The sequence below is a fragment of the Molossus molossus genome, unplaced genomic scaffold, assembly GCF_014108415.1.
Source record: "Molossus molossus isolate mMolMol1 unplaced genomic scaffold, mMolMol1.p scaffold_m16_p_10, whole genome shotgun sequence".
NCBI classification, from domain to species: Eukaryota; Metazoa; Chordata; class Mammalia; order Chiroptera; family Molossidae; genus Molossus; species Molossus molossus.
In genome coordinates, this window is record NW_023425345.1 from 75,549,074 (window position 1) to 75,569,110 (window position 20,037).

Below are 20,037 nucleotides of genomic sequence, written 5' to 3' on the forward strand. Positions count from 1 at the left end.
TCGATGTGAGAGAGAAACATCTATTAGCTGCGTCCTGCACACCCTCTATTAGGGATTGAGCCTGAAACCTGGGTATGTGCCTTGACTGGGAATTGAACTGGGACATCTCAGTCCATGGGACAACACTCAATCCACTGAGCCACACCAGCCAGGCTGTTTTTGAAATCTTAAGCAGGAATTAGACTACCTCACTAGCTTTTTTCCCTAGAATCAATCTAGTACAGACTATTATATGTAGAATATAAAGATAGCATTTATGTCTTTGAATTTAATATATATTTGCATTAAAAGATATAAAAACATTAAACTCCCAGGATTGTCAGAAAGAACAAAGATTAAGTATTTTTCAATGTTCTTCATGATGACTGAGACTATCTAGGATTAAACTATATTCACTTTCCAGACAGTTAAAGTATTTATTTATCTAAAACCTAGATATAAAATATTTGATAACATGGGAATTTTAGAATGGTCTTGATAGTGTATATATAGGACAAAACAAAACACAGAAGGGTTGTGATGAAGGCCAGTACAGCACAGGCTATCACCATCTGCTCTAAAAACCATGTGTCTAAGCATGAAATGTTCAAGATAGGAGATGAATCACAGAAAAAATAATTACATTAGAGTCACAGAATTCTAGATTTACTATCATTATAAGTGGTAGGAGTATGATCAATACACCAGCTGTCCAGCAGCAGAGAATAAGCCTTCCATAGCCTGTGTTGTTCATGATGGTGACATAATGCAGTGGTTTGCAGATGGCCATATAGCAATTATAAGACATAATGCTAACAGAAAAAATTCCATTACTCCAAATGCATCAATAAAAACACTTGAATAACACAAATATTATATGTAATTGCCCTGTTTCCTGTTTCTATGTTGTACAAATATCTAGGGATACAAGCAGGTGTAAATGCAATTTCTAACAAGGCAAAATTCTGTAGGAAAAATACATGGGTGTTTTAAGATGAGAGTCCACTAAAGTGAGAGATATGATGGCCAGGTTTCCAGTTATACTCAATATGTACGTGAGAAATAGAAACATACAAATTAGAACTTGAAGTTGAGGGTCATTTCTCAGTCCAAGGAGAATGAAGGTTGTTATTGTCTTGTTTTCCATCATTGACGTCTACTTTCTTTATTATTTTCTGTGGGAGACATTTTGCATGGCATCCATTTTGCTAAAATCTGCTCTGCCATCTCCTGCCCCAAGGCAGGATACCTCTGTATACAATGTTTCTGCATTCCTTTAAGTAACCATTTACTCAGCCAGTTATGCTCTGTTTATCTTTTGTTCCACCCGGGATATTTACATGATATTTACCTGAAATTGCTTCAGGGTGGTTACCACAAACTTATTGCTTGGCAACAAATGTTCTTGTTTTTCTGCTTCTTGCCCTATATATACTGTGGATCTCCCCAGAATAAACGAGACTTGATCAGAGCCCTGTCTTGTCTCCATTTCTCGTGTCTCTTGTCCCTCCTCATCCTCACTCCCCCTCTAGAGTCCTCGTTGCTCGACCTGCGGGACGGGTCAAGTGGCGCCCAACGTGGGGCTCCAGCACGGGGGATCCAGTGAAGGACGCCGTTCAAGTGGCCGGCAGAAAGGAAAAGAAAAGAGGGAACGACAGTGGGAACCTGCTGCGTCTGCACCCCTCGGGTATGCACCCCTCGGGTAAGTGAACGGCGATTATGGGTCAAGCATTGAGCCAAGATAAGATGTTCGTTGAAGGACTAGGAAAGGCTATAAAGGCACGAGGAGTAAAGGTGAAAATTAAGCATTTGTGTCAGTATTTTGATTATATTAAAGAAGTTTGTCCTTGGTTTGGTACAGAAGGAATTATAGATCAAAAACGATGGAAAATAGTTGGTGATGCTCTTAGAGATTACTATAAGACTTATGGACCCGAGAAGGTCCCGGTAACTGCTTTTTCTTATTGGCATTTAATAGATGAGATTTTATCTCAGAGACATTCTGATCCTCTCGTTGCCAATGTAGTAGAATATGGCGAGGGTATATTACAGAAAGAAAAAAAAGGGAATGAAAATGAAAGTAAAGAATGTGAGGACTTCATGTCATTCGATAGTGATAATGAAGAAGAAGAAACTGAGCCCACTCGGAATAAAATTATGCCTAAAAGCTCTATTTATCCCGACCTATCAGAATATTTGGAGACTGTTCCTGACGGAGGGGAGGTTAATTGGGATGAATTGGTGGATGAAGCTGCCAGATCTGATTGGCCGCTTGTTTCTCAATGCCCCCCACCTTATAATAATAATCCCAGTGCTCCCCCGCTGGCCTGTCCAGTCCTTGACCCTAGAAAAGAACTTAGAGATAAAATTGAACACCTCAAAGAACAAATAAAACTGGAAAAGGAGCACCAAGATCTCATAGCCCAATTAGAAGGACTAAAAGTAGGAAAATCTAAAAAGGAGAGTGGAGTAAGATCAGAAGTCCTCGGTAATCAAAAGCCACCCATGAGGGAAGCTGTCCCAAAGATCCCTCCCCGCTTGCAACTTACACCAGAGCTAGATGATATAGAGGCTTTTCCAGAAACAGAAACAGTGGACGCGCAAGGACAGTCTTGGCGTCACCATAGTGGGTTTGATTTTAAATTAATAAAGGCGTTAAAGACCGCTGTAGCACAATAGGGAGCCACAGCCCCATATACTACGGCAATTTTAGAATCAGTAACTGAGAATTGGCTTACTTACGCCTGGGGATTGGCAAACATTAGCCCGAGCGACACTTGCTGGAGGAGACTATCTCCTATGGAAATCAGAATATGTAGAGAACTGCAGGGACATTGCTAAACGCAATGTGCAGGCTGGTAATGGATGGAATTTTGACATGCTAATAGGAGAAGGAAATTATGCCAATAGTGATGCCCAAATGCAATATGATGCAGGTCTTTTTGCCCAAGTTCAGGCTGCAGGCACTAGGGCATGGAGGAAACTGCCCACCAAGGGTGACATGAGCTCCTCCCTTACTAACATTAAACAAGGACCTGATGAGCCTTTTGCAGATTTTGTTCACCGTTTAATTACTGCAGCAGGCAGAATTTTCGGTAATGCAGACGCGGGCACGGATTTTGTTAAACAATTGGCTTTTGAAAACGCTAATGCTGCCTGTCAAGCCGCTATTAGACCTTATAAGAAAAAGACTGATTTAACTGGTTATATTCGCCTATGCTCTGATATTGGTACTACCTATCAACAGGGCCTTGCCATGGCTGCCGCCTTGCAAGGGTATACAGTTAGACAATTCTTATCCCAACAAAACAAGAGTAAATGTTTTAACTGTGGGGAAACTGGGCATTTCGCAAGGAATTGTAAAGGAAATCCCACTAATAACTCAAAAACTCAGACTCTAGGAGTTTGCCCTAGATGTAAAAGGGGGAAACATTGGGCTAATGAATGTAGGTCTAAAAAGGATGTTCAGGGTAATGAACTACCCCCGATGCGGGGAAACGGGTACAGGGGCCAGCCCCAGGCCCCCAAACCCAAACAAATCTTTGGGGCAGTCAGTTTTGTTCCAGCAAACAACAATCCATTTCAAACCTCCTCAGAGCCACCACAGGAAGCGCAGGATTGGACCTCAGTTCCACCACCTATACAGTATTAACCCCTGAAATGGGAGTTCAGGCCCTCCCTACTGGAATTTTTGGCCCTCTGCCTGAAAACACATGTGGACTAATAATAGGACGTAGCAGTTCAACAATGAATGGACTACAAGTCCTTCCAGGAGTCATAGACAATGACTACTCTGGAGAAATTAAGGTTATGGTGTCATACCCCAAAAATATTAATACTGTCATCACAGGACAAAGATTCGCTCAATTGCTGCTCCTGCCTTTGATGCCCACCACAAATAGGGCAGTATCAGGACAAAGAGGTGATCAAGGCTTTGGGTCATCAGACGTTTACTGGGCAGAGGTCATATCAGCACAAAAACCCATTATGTCTCTCTGGTTAGACGGTAAGAAATTTTCAGGGCTTATAGATACAGGGGCTGATGTCACAATAATTAAAAAGGAAGACTGGCCTACAGCCTGGCCCCTAGACACAACTTTGACCCACTTAAAAGGAATAGGGCAAAGTCAAAACCCAGAGAGAAGTTCAAAGCTATTAACTTGGAAAGATCAGGAAGGTAACCAGGGCACCATACAACCATATGTTATAGCTGGATTGCCTATAAATCTTTGGGGTAGAGACCTCTTATCCCAATTGGGATTAATAATGGGAAGCCCGAATGCTGTTATTACTACCCATATGTTGAAAACCGGATATCTACCAGGCCAAGGGCTGGGAAAAAATAATATGGGTATAACAGAACCCATAGAGCCCTCCCCAAAGATTGATAGGGCAGGATTAGGCCATTTTCCATAGGGGCCATTGACACTCCTGTGACCCATGCAGAAAAGATCACATGGCTATCTGAGGAGCCGGTGTGGGTTGATCAATGGCCTCTAACAGCAGAAAAACTGATGGCTGCACAACAGCTGGTACAGGAGCAGCTTGATGCTGGCCACATTGTCCCTAGTAACTCCCCTTGGAATACTCCTATTTTTGTCATTAAAAAGAAATCTGGTAAATGGCGGCTATTGCAAGACTTAAGAGCTGTAAATAAGACTATGGCACTAATGGGAGCCTTACAGCCAGGACTTCCCTCACCTGTTGCCATACCTTTGGGTTATTTCATATTTCAAAGTCATTGTTGATCTAAAGGATTGTTTTTTCACAATTCCTCTGCATCCAGATGATCAGAGGCGATTTGCATTCAGCTTACTAGCTATAAATTTTAAAGCGCCTATGAAAAGATTCCAAGGGCGTGTTCTACCACAGGGAATGGCTAATAGCCCTACCCTATGCCAATCCTTTGTGGCTTCAGCCTTACAATCAGTTAGAGACAATTGGCCAAATACGTACATTATACATTACATGGATGATATCCTCATAGCCGGAAAAGAGGGGAGCGAGGTTTTGAAATGCTATGAGATGATGTGCATTGCCTTAAGAGACAAAGGCCTGGAAATAGCCCCTGACAAGGTCCAACTCGCAGACCCTTATACATATCTTGGTTTTCAAATGCGAGGGTCCCTAATTTCCTGTCAAAAATTAGAACTAAAATTAGACAAGCTTAAAACCCTAAATGATTTCCAAAAATTGCTAGGGGACATTAATTGGCTTATGCCCTATTTAAAAATCAGTAAAGGAGAACTTAAACCCCTGTATGATATATTGCAGGGAGATGCCAACCCTACTTCTCCCCGTGAACTCACGTTAGAAGGAAAACAGGCTATACGCAAAGTTGAACAGGCTATCCATTCTCAAGCAACCACCTTTATGGATTACACTAAACCTTTAAAGTTTATTATTTGTAAGACTGCTCTCTCCCCTATCGCTGTTTTCTGGCAGACAGCGCCCTTAATGTGGATTCACTTGCCTGCCACACCTAAAAAGGTCATTGAGCCATATTATCAGGCAGTATCCAATCTCATTATGATGGGCAGGAAACAAGGGAAATGTTATTTTGGTAAGGAGCCAGATATTATTATACAACCCTATACCGTGGACCAAATTAGCTGGCTCATGCAAAATACTGAATTTTGGCCCATTTCCCTAGCCTCTTATGCGGGGATTCTAGACAATCATTATCCACCAGACAAACTTATTGATTTTGCCAACAAACATGAGTTTACCTTTCCTATACTCACAGCATCTAAGCCTCTGAGAAATGCCTTACTAGTATTTACTGATGGGTCCTCGACGGGTAGAGCTGCTTACACTTATCTAGACCAAACAGTGTCATTTATGACCAGCAGCACATCTGCTCAACTAACGGAACTGCAAGCCATTGTTGCTGTTTTTTCTGCCTTCCCAGATCAATCTCTCAATATTTACACAGATAGTGCATACATCGTACATTCTATACTTCTATTAGAAACAGCTGGGCAGATAAAAAACATATCCAATGCAGGAAATTTGTTTAGGCAGTTACAGAAACTAATTACAAAAAGAGTTCACCCATTTTACGTAGGCCACTTACGCGCCCATTCTGGGCTGTCAGGACCTCTTGCTAAGGGAAACCAAAAAGCTGACATAGCTACTCGCCTCCAGGATTCTAATCAAGTGTTTACAACCATTGATAACAGCTCTGATAAAATCACCCTAGCGCAGAACAGTCATCGATTACATCATCTCAATGCTAAAACGCTTCGCCTCATGCATCAGATTACTAGGGAACAAGCTAGGCAAATTGTTAAAAACTGCCCCTCATGTGCCACTCATTTGCCAGTCCCCCACCTTGGAGTAAACCCAAGGGGACTAATTCTTAATGCATTATGGCAGATGGATGTTACTCACATCTCTGAATTTGGAAATCTTAAATATGTACATGTTATCATAGATACCTTTAGTGGATTCATTTATGCTTCCCTCCAAACTGGCGAAGCCACAAAACATGTGATCAGTCACATGCTAACCACATTGACAGTTCTGGGATGCCCACAGCAATTGAAAACCGATAATGGTCCAGGCTATACAAGTTCAGCCTTCTCCCAATTTTGCAAACGCCTCAATATTCAACACATAACAGGTATACCCTCAGGGCCAAGGGATTGTAGAGAGAGCACATCTGTCTTTAAAGATCACCATTAATAAAATAAAAAAGGGGGAATGGTACCCCACGAGGGGGTCACCCAGAAATATTCTCTGTCATGTCATATTTATCCTCAATTTTTTAAATTTGGATACTGATGGGCAATCTGCTGTTAATCGCTTTTGGCATACAGAAACCCAAAAACAATTTGCCTCAGTGTTGTGGAAAGATCCGCTAACCAACTCTTGGCATGGTCCAGACCCAGTCCTCATCTGGGGCCGAGGTTCTGTATGCATTTACTCTAAGAAAATGAAATCTGCCAGATGGCTACCAGAGCGTTTGGTTAAACAGATTGATCAAGTTAAAGGAATAACAGATAACCATATAGATAACTCCAGGGATGAAAATTTGCCCTGAGAGGCTTTTCCTGTTTTTTCTTTTTCAGGAATGGACCGGAAGGCTGAAATCTTACTGCTAGGGATACTACTGCATCTTTGCCTGCTTGTGGAAGGAGGTTGGGGCCTCCTCCAAACCCTGATGAGCTACTGAGGGCCTTATTTGGCCCCCCATGCGACTGCCTTGCAGGAATGCTGCTGCTTAAAAGAACTTTTCAATAACCCCCTTTGGAGCGGGCTAAATGGGGTGTATCTTCTCCCTCTGTTGGGCCCCTTACTTGGCCTTTTACTGATTGTGTCACTAGGACCCTTCCTCTTCAATAAGGTGATGGCTTTCATCAAGCAGCAGATAGATGCCATTAAGATGCAATCTATACAGGTCCACCACTATCATAGACTTGAAATGGCCAACAGAGAAGCTCACTGTAGCTGTGAGTCAATAAGCTCAAAAACCTCGTCACCTTGGTGCGCTGGGCTGGATAGCCAAAGACGGGCAACTGGAACTCACACGCGTCACCAACCACCACCTAAGACAGGAACAAGGCCTTATGCTGCCTTGCTTTCCAATGACGGGTAAGGACCGGTTGGCACCGTGTGCAAGTTTCCTGACCTAAGACAGGCACAGTCCCCTCAAGGTATTATTTCGGCCTTAAAAAAATTAAAGAAAAGGGGGACCTGTGGGAGACATTTTGCATGGCATCCATTTTGCTAAAATCTGCTCTGCCATCTCCTGCCCCAAGGCAGGATACCTCTGTATACAATGTTTCTGCATTCCTTTAAGTAACCATTTACTCAGCTAGTTATGCTCTGTTTATCTTTTGTTCTACCCGGGATATTTACCTGAAATTGCTTTGGGGTGGTTACCACAAACTTATTGCTTGGCAACAAATGTTCTTGTTTTTCTGCTGCTTGCCCTATATATACTGTGGATCTCCCCAGAATAAACGAGACTTGATCAGAGCCCTGTCTTGTCTCCATTTCTCGTGTCTCTTGTCCCTCCTCATCCTCACTTCCCCTCTAGAGTCCTCGTTGCTCGACCTGCGGGACGGGTCAATTTTCAAGAACAATTAAGAGTTATTTCAAATGAATCGAGTAGTATTAAAGACAAGTAGTGAAAGAGCCTCTCTTGTTAGGAAAGACACTCTGTTGCTCCCTCCCCTACTACCAAAACAAACCAGATTAGTTATGAAACCATAGTTTAAAAAATCCCCTCAGAGGTCTGAGGATCCAAAGAAATCTAAATTTAAAAAACTACATAAGTAATACACTCTTCATAAGAGAGAAATGACTGTCCACTATTCTTATATATGACAGAGAGGATATAGGTGGAGGTATTTACCAAAAGTAGGAGTAAAAAGAAATCAGCCAAAATTTTAATGGGTTTACAGTGTCTGCATAAGGGCTTTTGTGCCAGACTGTAATTCCAGAGTTTCCCAGTCAGAGTGAATTTACACTAACAGTTCTTTTCCACAAGTTCACACCAGGTATGTGAGGTAGTGTATCAAAGCTTTGACAAAGGAACCAATATTGTCCCTAATACAAGTCTGAATACATTTCAGGCCTTCAAATACAGAAGGATGAGGAATGGGGCAGAGAGCTGATAGAAATCTTCCAAAACATTCCAAATCTACACAAAATGCAGGATAACCAAGCTCCAAATATGAGGCAGTCTAGCAAGACAGAAAAATCTCCTAGGATCCAGACAGCTGGACTGAAAAGCAAAGAAAACTCACCAGTGTGAAGACAATGAAATGACATTCTTATAATGCTGAAAGAAGCAATAACAAAAAACTGTTAACCTAAAATTTTTTAGTCAGCAAAAATGTTCATCAGTTATGAAGGCAAAAGAAAACATTGTTATACAGAAAAACCTGAGATAAATTATTTCAGTAGAGCTGCTGAAAAGTTCTTTGTGTTGGAAATCTATGATACCAGATGGAAATTAGTTATGCAGAAACAAATGCCACCAGGACTTGGAACTATAAAACCCCTATTTTTCTTAGAATCTGTGAGAAAGCCTAGGAGAAAAATCTTCATAACTTCAAAGTAAGCAAGATTTCCTGGACAGAAACAAAAAATGCTAACCGTAAAAGAAAAAATAACTTTATAAATTAGTGAACATAAAAATTATAAATTTTTCATCCACAAAATATGTCATTAAAGAAATAAACAAGTGACACTGGGTAGCTTCTTCATTTTAGCTCTTGTGGATAATATTTCTGTGAACATGGGTGCACAATTGTCTCTTCAAGATCCTATTTTTATTTCCTTTGGATAGATATTTTGAAGTGGAATTGTTGCATCATGTGGTATTTCTATTTTTAATTTTTTGTACCATTTTACATTTCCACCAACAGTGACTCAGGGTTGCAATTTCTTTATATCCTCTTTAACACTTGATGTTTTCTGCTTTTGTTTTTAATAGTAGCCATGCTAATGGGTGTGAGGTGCTGTCTCATTTTAGTTTTGCATTTCATGATGACTAGTGATGTTGAGCATCTTTTCATGCACTTATCCATTTAAATATCTTCTTTGGATAAATGTTTATTCAAGTTGTTTACCCTTTTTCGAATCAGATTTGTTTTTAGAAGTTCTCGATATATTCTAAATATTAATTCATTAACAGATATATGATTTGCAAATATTTTCTCGCATTCTTCAAGTCACCTTTTACTCTTTGGATAATGTCTTTTGATGCACAAAGTTTTAAAATTTTTATAAGTTCAATTTGTCTATGTTTTTGTTCTGTTACTTGTACCTTTGATGTCATATTCAAGAAATCATTGCCAAATCCTAAAGAACTTCTGCTATGTTATCTTCTGAATGTATTTTTTGTTTTAGAAGTTACATTTAGGTCCTTGATCCATTTTGAGTTAATTTTTTAAAATCCTCATCCAAGGATGTTTTTATTGCTTTTTACATAAAGAAACATTGATTAACTCAAGCCTTGGCCAAGCGACTCGGTTGCAGCATCGTCCCATACATCAAAAGGTTGCAGGTTTGATTCCTGGTTAGGCCACATGTACAGGTTGCAAGTTCAATCCCCAGTCGGTGTGCATGCAGGAGGCAATCAATCAATGTTTTTCTCTCACATCTCACACTGATGTTCCTCTCTCAGAGACGTGAGAGAAAACCATTGATTGATTGCCTCCTGCATGCACACCGACTGGGGATTGAACTTGCAACCTGTACATGTGGCCTAACCAGGAATCAAACCTGCAACCTTTTGATGTATGGGACGATGCTGCAACCGAGTCGCTTGGCCAAGGCTTGAGTTAATTTTTGTATATGCTGTTAAATAAGGGTTCCACTTCGGGTTTTTTGCATGTGTATATCCAGTTTTTTCAGTACCAGTTGTTGAAAAGACTATTCCAATTGCATGGTTTTGGCACCCTTGTCAAAAATCACTTGAGCACATGTGTGAGAGTTTATTTCTATTCCATTGATCCATATGTCTGTGTTTAAGCCAATACCACATTGTTTTGATTTCTTTCCATTTATTTGTGTCTTCTTCAATTTCTTTAATTAATGCCTTACAGTTTTTAGTGTACAGGTCTTTCACCTACTTGGTTAAATTTATTCTAGGTATTTTATCCTTTTGATGTAATTGTAAATGAGATAAATTTCTTAATTCCTTTTTCTGATAGTTCATTATTAGTGGATAAAAACACAACAGATTTTTGTAGATTGACTTTTGAATCCTGCAAATTTACTAAATTTGTTTGTTCTAAATGTTTTTTGGTAGTCTTTAGGGTTATCTGTTTATGATATCATGTCATTTACAACTAGTGGCAGTTTTACTCCTCCACTTCTGATTTGGGTGCCTTTTATTTCTTTTTGCCTGATTGCTCTGGCTAGGATTTCCAGTGCTATGTTGAATAAAAGTGGGCATCCTCACCTATTAAGCTTTCAGCTTTTCATCATTGAGTATGATGTTAGCTGTTGGCTTGTTATATATATGGCCTTTATATGTTGAGGTTATGTTCCCTCTATACCTACTTTGTTGAGAGTTTTTTAAATCCAAATGGATGATGAATTTTGTCAAATGCTTCATTTTCTGTTATAATGACTCAACTATTTTTAATGTTGTTTTTACAGTTAGGAAAGGTATACTTTCGACATATTTGAAAGACCAAGCACTATTCATACCCAAGGGAACAATATTAATAAATTGTCTGACTTCAGTATTAACAATCTACTAAAAGATATAGACAGAAAAAAGAAAATATCGGGGAAACTTATTTTTGAATGGGAAAATGTAGGTAGTTGTTACCGTGTGGTGATTCTTTTGTGCTTAGGGGGCATGTGAGATTTGGCAGGAAAATATTCCCAGTAAGTAATGACATTTTTTTCTCCAAACTGATATTCTTTATTATTCATGATAACAGTATTAATGTTGTAATTATAACTAATGTGTTGTTCTGAGTTTATTCAGTTTATATCAAATATATACTAGATATTGTAATGATATTTTCATTAATTTTCAAGAGTGAATCACAGACATAGACCAAGGAAGTGATAAGAATGGGAAATATCAAAGGAATAGTTCTTTCTAGTAACAATAGGTATTGCTAAATGATGAGTTGGTAATCAAATGTAGGAATATTACTTAGCATCAAGCTAGATTTTGGTATTCCCTTAAGATTTCATGGGCTTTTATGGGCTTGTTTCTTTTTTATTTGAAAAATATGTGGTTTAAAAAAATGATTGTGGTAAGAACACTTAACATTTATTTCCTCTTAAAATGAGATCTTTCCTCTTAAAAATTGTACCTTGTTGTTGACCTAAGGTACAGTGTTGTAAAGCAGATCTTGAATACTTATTCATCCTAACTGAAATCTATTTCTGTTTATTAATAATTCCTCATCCCTCAGCTCCTGGTAACCACAATCATAGTCTTTAATTTTATAAATTTGACTTTCTAGATAACCTCATATAAATGGAATCATAAAGTACTTGCCTTTTGTGTCTGGCTTCTTTCACTTAGCATAATGTCTTTTTTTTTTTTTTGTATCCTCACCTGAGGACATTTTTGTATTTATCTTTAGATAGTGCAGAAGGGAGAGAGAGCAGAAGAGAGAGAGAAACATGGATGAGAGAGAGAGACATGGAATGGCTGCCACCCACTTGACCCCAACCGGGGCTGGGGACAAACCGCAACTGAGGTACATGCCCTTAGAGGAACCAAACCTGGGACTCTCTGGTCCGCGGGCTGATGCTATAACCACTGAGCCAAACTGGCCAGGGCTAGCATATTGTCTTTTAGGTCCATCCATGTTGTTCCATGTTGCAAAATTTCCTTCTTTTTATTTTTATTTATTAATTTATTTTTTTAATCCTCATTTGATATGTTTATTGATTTTTAGAGAGAGAGGAAGGAGGAGAGAGAGGGAGAAAGAAATGAACGGTATTTTGCTCTTTCTCTATACTACATTTTTAATATCCATTAATCAGTTGATAGATATTTAGGTTGTTTTTACATCTTAGTTGTTGTCAATAGTGCTTCAATGAACATGGGAGTGCCAATGTCTCTTTAATATCCTGATTTTAATTCTTTTGGATATATATCCAGAAGTGGAATTGCTGGATAATATGGTAGTTTTATGTTTAATTTGTGAATAACCTGAGTGACTTCTAAATTTAAAAAATCAAGAAAAAACTGTGAGTCAACAAAGAATAAGAAAATATTTTGACAGAGACACAGTGTGTGGAAAAGATTAGACATGAAAGCAGAGGGAAAATGTAGGTTCAAGTTTCTGGAGCCTCAAGTGTAGTGGGATGGGAAAATACTTTCAGATGATGACTTGTATGAGCTTCTATTTTTTTTTTGGAGAGAATGTGGTAAAGAGTTTGTGTTTTTCCAATGTGTAACTTTTCATATCATAAAAGGTGTAATACCTTCATTATAGCTTTTCATATTCCTTTTGAAAAATGTTCTATTTTAGTGATATTCTGTGTTGGTATTTCAGTATATGTGTCTACATCTGGCAGAGTTTTTGTAATACAAAAATATTTAAATTCTTCAAAGTAGTTATCATCTATTTGTTAAATCATCTTTCTTTTAACTTTATGTATTTTTTGAGAAAAATGTAACATTTAAAAGTTTTGGTTATTAGCAATTTGATACATGATGCACATCTTAAAATTTTTAAGTTTAGTATTTTAGTATTTAGTATGTTTTCCCATCATTATGAGGTTTATAATTCCCTTTTATGAAAAAACATTTATTTGAGTTCAAGTTAGCCATTTTGCTTTATTTAACATATAATTGGTTTTGTTTATCTCTGAGGGTGTATGGGAATAAATTTTTGCTGATTTGTTGACCCTGTTCTATTTTTAGTGCTTAAAACAGTACTCGTATCAAATAAAGTACCTAATATTTATTAAGTGAATCAATGAATACATCATTTGAAAACTTGGGATTGGATGAAACAATAGCAGCTGTTACTTATTTTTTTTCCTGGAAAATGTAAAGATATACTAACCTATGCATTTCTCTTAAGGTATTTCTAATTTGGAGATACACTTTTATTTTATTTTGGTATTCCTAATTAGGAAGTAAAACCAGGATTTAAATGTAAAAAGCTATTAATATGCCTGTGTTATAGAAGGATCTTAAAAGAGATTTGTGAGTATGATGTCACTAGATCAGTATGACTGACTGTGTTTTGAATAAGTTAACCTGACTATGGAATTTGGTAAGTTTGTTATATATGGTTTTATTTGGCTTCACATTTTCTTATTTCTTGGAAAATACTACAATTCTTTTGATTGAGTCATTGAAGGCTTGTTTTACTTGCTTGTTTCTTAAGGTGTAAATGAAAGGGTTTAGCACTGGAGCAATGGAAGTAGTGAGCACAGTCACACCCTTATTAATAGTCACTGATTCCTTTGCTGAAGGTTTCATATAGATGAAGATGCAGCTGCCATAGGTGATGGAAACCACAATCATGTGGGAAGAACAGGTGGAAAAGGCCTTTTTCCTTTGCTGAACAGAAGGGAATCTAAAAATTGTCTTGATGATATAAATGTAGGACAGTACTATGCATATAAGTGTAGTAAGGAGGGTCAGCACAGCACAAATTATAACAGTCTGCTCCATGAACCAAGTATTTGAACAAGAAATTTTCAGGAGGGGAGATGCATCACAGATAAAATGATCAATAACATTAGAATCACAAAATTCCAGATTTAGGCCTAGACTAAGTGGGGGGATTATAATGAATAGACCAGATGCCCAACAACAAAAGACAAGTCTTCTGCAGACTGTGCTGCTCATGATGGTCACATAATGCAGGGGTTTGCAGATGGCCACATACCGGTCATAGGACATGGCAGCTAGGAGGAAAAATTCAGTTACACCAAACAGGTCAGTAAAAAATACTTGGCTGGCACAGGCATTGTAGGTAATGACCTTGTCACCTGTTGCTATGTTATACAAGTATCTGGGAATGCAAGCAGATGTGAATGAGATCTCCAAGAAGGAGAAATTTTGTAGGAAATAGTACATGGCTGTTTTAAGGTGAGAATCCAGTAAGATGAGGGAGATGATAATCAGGTTCCCAGTTATGCTCAACGTGTAGGTGAGAGAGAAAAAGGTAAATATCAGAACCTGCAGCTGAAGGTCATTTGTCAGGCCCAGAAGAATGAATGTTGTTACGGTACCATTTCTCATGGCTGCTTCTTGACTTCTGTTAAATCTGCATGTAACATTGAAACATTTATTATAGATTATTTTAAAAGTATGAAATCTATCATATTCAGGTTTTAAAAATTCATTATTTAAAAATATTTTAAATTTGGCCAGGCCTGTGTGGCTCAGTGGTTGAGCATCGACCCATGCACCAAGAGGTCACTGGTTTGATTCCTAATCAGGGCACATGCCAGGGTTGTGGGATGGATCCCCAGCAGGGGGCATGCAGGCGGCAGCTGATAGATGTTAGTCTCTTATTGATGTTTCTATCTTGCTCTCCCTCTCCCTTCTTCTCTATCTAAAATCAGTATAACATATTAAATAATTTACAATTTAAACGCATACGTCATAAAGGACTACTTTTCACTCCTGTGGGTCTGTCATTTAATAGGAGTAAAATGTCTTGACTCTCAAGAATTCTCTTTGATGTATTTGCTTGACACTTTGTTCCTTAAAATGTTAATGTGTCAGACAACTTGGGTTCTAGATGCACTTTCTGTAGTCACTTTAAGTCTCTGTTCCAGCTCTATGATTAAGGAATTTTGTTTTCTATTTTTGTTTATTGCATACTTGTGTGTTTCTCTCCTAAACACCTCTAAACCCTATCATGCCTGCATGCACACAATCATATACACATAATTTTCAGCTCTCCTCCTGACACTGCCTTCTACAATTTTTCTGTCCCTAAGGAATAACTTATAGTTCATGGTGGTGCAGAATATAAACTATCCTAATGCACAGTATACTTATACACAGTCTACATTTATACTTCTATGAAGTGCTCTGATAAACTTCAAAGATATTACTAAAGATGATATATTTCTCTCTTTTATCTGTTAGTGTTTTCTTCATCTCTTTTCACTTCTCACCATACTGATACTTCTTCTATATTTTAATCAATTCCTATGTTTTGAAATATTATCTTTCAGGTGATTATTACTAAATATCTTCATTTTATAATAATCCTTTCTGATTTTCAGATGCAACCTGACATATCTATTTGAACATTACACATGGTCTTCAAATCCATTATGTCACAAATAAAACTTATGATCTTCTCTATCCTTCCTCCTCCTAGTATGTTCTTTTCAATAACAACAATAGACTAAATTTATCAAGCACATTTTATGTTACAGGTATTTAGTAAACATTTCTCACAGAACATCTGTTCTGTCTTCAACTTACTTGAATAACTTCTATTCTTTCATTGGTTTTCAACTTCATCTTTAAAACTTCTGGAAAGTTTCCTGCAAGTCTGAAACTGTTATCTCTCATCCTTGTCACTCTGTTCCCATGGAAAACAATGCTTGCTACTATTTTAACCCATAAGAAGGAATACTAACTTGTGATGATCATGAAATGTGTGTCTTTTTTCACCATACAACTAACATAGCCCCAGGTATGTTGTCAATTGTCCAATAAATATTTCTAAATGAATTTATCTATGTATGTTTTCCAGACACCTATGAAGCTATTTTTTTCTTATGTTTTGACTTATAATTCAAAACACTGTAATATTAACCTCGGGGCACACAATGTAATATACAGATGATTTATCATAGAATTGTACACTCAAAACCTATATAATTTTATTAACCAATGTCACTCCAATAAATTTAATTTAATTTAATTTTGTCTCTGCCTAAGGAACTTAAGGCTAATTATGTAACCAGAAGGTTTACTTTTTTTTAATCTTAAAAATGTAGAATTTGGATGAAATGATTATTGAATTTCAAAATTTTTTTCTTATGTTAGAATCTGTTGTTGAATTGTTTTCTTTTGCTTTTAAAGAGGATCAACATTTCTACTTCTGTTTATCCCCTTCATAGCAGCTAAAGATAAACTGCTTTCTCTGCTCTCTATCTTCCAGTAAAATTCTGTTGATGCAATTTTTGCACTGAGAGCATCTCTGTGGAAGACATTAAACCCAGAGGACATGGACTGTTTTTGATTCTGAGTTTGTGTTAAAAGCTTTTTCACAGATTGTTTATTATTATTATTATTGTTACAGATATTTCTCCCCCCCCCGACTCCCTCCTTCCTATCCCTTCCCACCCCGTCCCCAGTTTTGTTGTCTATGTCCATCGGTTATTCAATTTAAACATGCACATTGTTTTAAGGCATTGACAATTACATTAGTAGGAACTCAAATATTTTTATTTTAAAATTACTGTCTCTAGGTTAGAATTTCCCTACAACAGTGAATTATGGAAAGTTCTCTGTGGAGGCCCCAATTTATTTGTATGTGGAGTCACTTTATTGTGCAAACTAATGTGTTGCTCTACTGATGTGAGACAGGGTCAGGTCTGATTATCTAGCAGAAAACGCAGCTAGGGCCTCAGGGTTACAGTACCCGACATAAGGAAGAAGAACTAAAGTAGGCTCATGGTTTGCCTAACACTAAGGCAGTGGTTCTCAACCTTCCTAATACTGCGACCCTTTAATACAGTTCCTCATGTTGTGGTGACCCCCAACCATAAAATTATTTTTGTTGCCACTTCATAACTGTAATTTTGCTACTGTTATAAATTGCCATCGGAAATATGTGTTTCCTGATGGTCTTAGGCCACCCCTAAGGGTGGTTTTGGGGTCGTAACCCACAGTTTGGGAACCGCTGCAAGGGACTTGGAGATACATTCAATGATTATATTACATCAAATTGAGATGGAGGAGAAAGATTTCTGCTGCCCATCTACTGTCTTTCTTCACCCCCTTTTCTAATCTCTCAGGCAACGCATGCATTATCTCACTGAGCAAACTTACTCAGCTCTGTCACTATGGTTGAATTTTTTCCCTAAGTTATCACAAAATATAATGAAACAAGATTTAAGAAACAATTCACAGTAAAATGTGATAAACCGTTTTCAGAAGTCATGTTTGAAATGAGAGGGATCTCTAATGGGGTGATGCAGTTCAGTCGATGTGCCATTCTTTTGGGAGTCTAAGAATTATACCTACAGAGAAACATCTGTAACAAAAACAAATTAATAAAAAAAATTATGGCTACACAATTAGATGAATATATTCCTTATTTTTTTGATGCGAGGTTGATGATATAGGTAATATATTTCTGGATAGATATTACATTTTAATCATTTTAAGTGCCTATATTTTTGTACATAAAAATCTCCAAGTAATTGACATTTATATATCCGAAGAAACTATTCTAAAAAAGTAAAAACATGTATATGCTTCACCAATATAGAAATTATCATTTACATTTCCAATTTTAAAACAACACACAATTATGTTTTCCCAAGCATAGTGAAGCTCACAATAAAAACCACACAAAACTAAATATAATTAAAATGGTAAATTTTATCTCACTTACTATTATGATTGTCAATCATAGTTTCTGTTGGTTGTTCAAACACATTAAATCTTAAAACTCTTAAATTGAAAATGGTAGTGGAGATGAAAATTTTCATATACATAGACCTCTTAGAAGTATCCAACTTGAATCAATTACATGGAAATCTTTGTTGTATTATTTTAACCCCTCTAAAAAATAAATATCAAAATATCAAAAAACAATAATAATAATCTAATATGATGGTTTTGAAATGTCAGGAATCTTCTCCAGTTTTAGGAAAGTTGTTGTTATAGGCTATTATGGGCTCGGCACATTTACTATATTTAGTTTCACATTTGCTTTATTTGAAAAAAATTAAACTAAATGAATAAACAAAGAGTCCCTGGTGACCCTAGAACAAAGCCACTAATGAATCTCCTGAGTAATAAAATTAGGGTAAAAAATGTATGTTAACTATGGCTTCTTCAGAGACAGTGTCCTTGGAGATTGAAGGATGCCACAGCAAGTAAAAGCCAGTAGGACAACCAAAGAATCTAGTTATAAAATACACCTTCAGCTCCTTTTTACTATTACATAGAATACACTAAGACATACCAAATGGAAGGGTCATAAAGAAATCACATTTATCATTTACTGATTTGTTACATAAGTAACATATTTGAGAAATTTTACTTAGACAAGAAAAAGGAAAAATATGTAAAATATAGCCCATACTGCTTAATTATAGTATTAAACTTTCAGACTTTTTTCTTCAGATATAGCAATATATTTATGGGTACTATTTAAAAATAACAACATATTTACTATAACTGGATATATACATCAATATTCTTAAACTTCTAAACATGTCACCACATTTATATTCAATATCTTGATATTCCATCAGACCTAAAATTTTATATACTATATATCCATGTAATTGAAAAATTTCTGTGCTTCTCTGGTTAATTATTTTATGACAAAGGATGCCAAAATATACAATAGAAATAGGACAGTCTCTTCAATAAATGATGTTGGGAAAACTGGGTAGCTACATGCAAAAAATGCAACTGGATCTCTATCTTATACCATACACAAAAAACTTGAAATCGGTTAAAAACTTGAAGGTAAGAACTGAAGCCTTAAAACTCCCAGAATACATAGGGGGTAAGTTCCATTAACAAGATGAAAAGGCAACCTACCAAATGGGAGAAATATTTTCTAATCACATTTCTGATAAGGAGTTAATATCCAGAATATATAAAGAACTCAATTCAATGGCAAAAAAACAAAAACAAACCCCAAACAAATCCAATAAAAAAGTGGGCAGACAATCTGAATAGATATTTTCCAAAGATGACATACGAATGACTAGCAGGTACATGAAAAAGTGCTCAACATCACTAATAATCAGGGAAATGCAAATCAAAACCATAATGAGACATCACCTCACATATGTTAAATTGGCCATCATCAAAAAGGCAAGAATAACAAGTGTTGGTGAGGATATGGGGAAAAGTTAACCCTTGTCCACTGTTGGTGGGAATGTAAATTAATGCAGCTGCTAGGGAAAACAGTATGGAGGTTTTTCAAGAATATAAAAATAGCACTACTACATGATTCAACAATCCCACTTTGAAGTATATATCTAAAGGAAATGAGAACAGGATATCAAAGAGATGTCAGTATTCCCATGTTGATTGTAGCATTATTCACAGCAGCCAAGGTGTGGAAATAGCCTAAGCTGCCATCAATGTGAATAAATAAAAAATTATATATATATTATTCAGCCATAAGAAAGAAAGAAATCCTGCCATTTGTGACAACATAAAATGGATCTTCATCTGTGACAACATAGATGCAACTTAAGGGCATTATGCTAAGTAATAGGTTAGAGAACGATAAATACCACATACCACTTTTATGTGTAATGTAAATAAAAAGTAAAAGCCAAAGACAGATATTAGAAAATTGGCAAAGAATGAGGGAATGGGGGAAATAGGGAGAGGTTGGTAAAAGAGTAAAAACCTTCAGCTATAAGATGAATAAG

At 37.0% G+C, this 20,037-nt stretch overlaps 1 protein-coding gene and 1 pseudogene across 1 annotated transcript; both read right to left on the reverse strand.

The window, feature by feature from the left end:
- Window positions 1-431: 431 nt before the first annotated feature.
- Window positions 432-1,129, reverse strand: LOC118623758 (annotated as a pseudogene).
- A 12,612-nt stretch (window positions 1,130-13,741) lies between these two features.
- LOC118623955 (olfactory receptor 6C2-like) lies at window positions 13,742-14,677 on the reverse strand. The gene has a single exon (XM_036251805.1). It carries the CDS (start codon window positions 14,675-14,677, stop codon window positions 13,742-13,744), a length of 936 nt encoding a protein of 311 aa, XP_036107698.1.
- Between the last annotated feature and the right edge of the window lie 5,360 nt (window positions 14,678-20,037).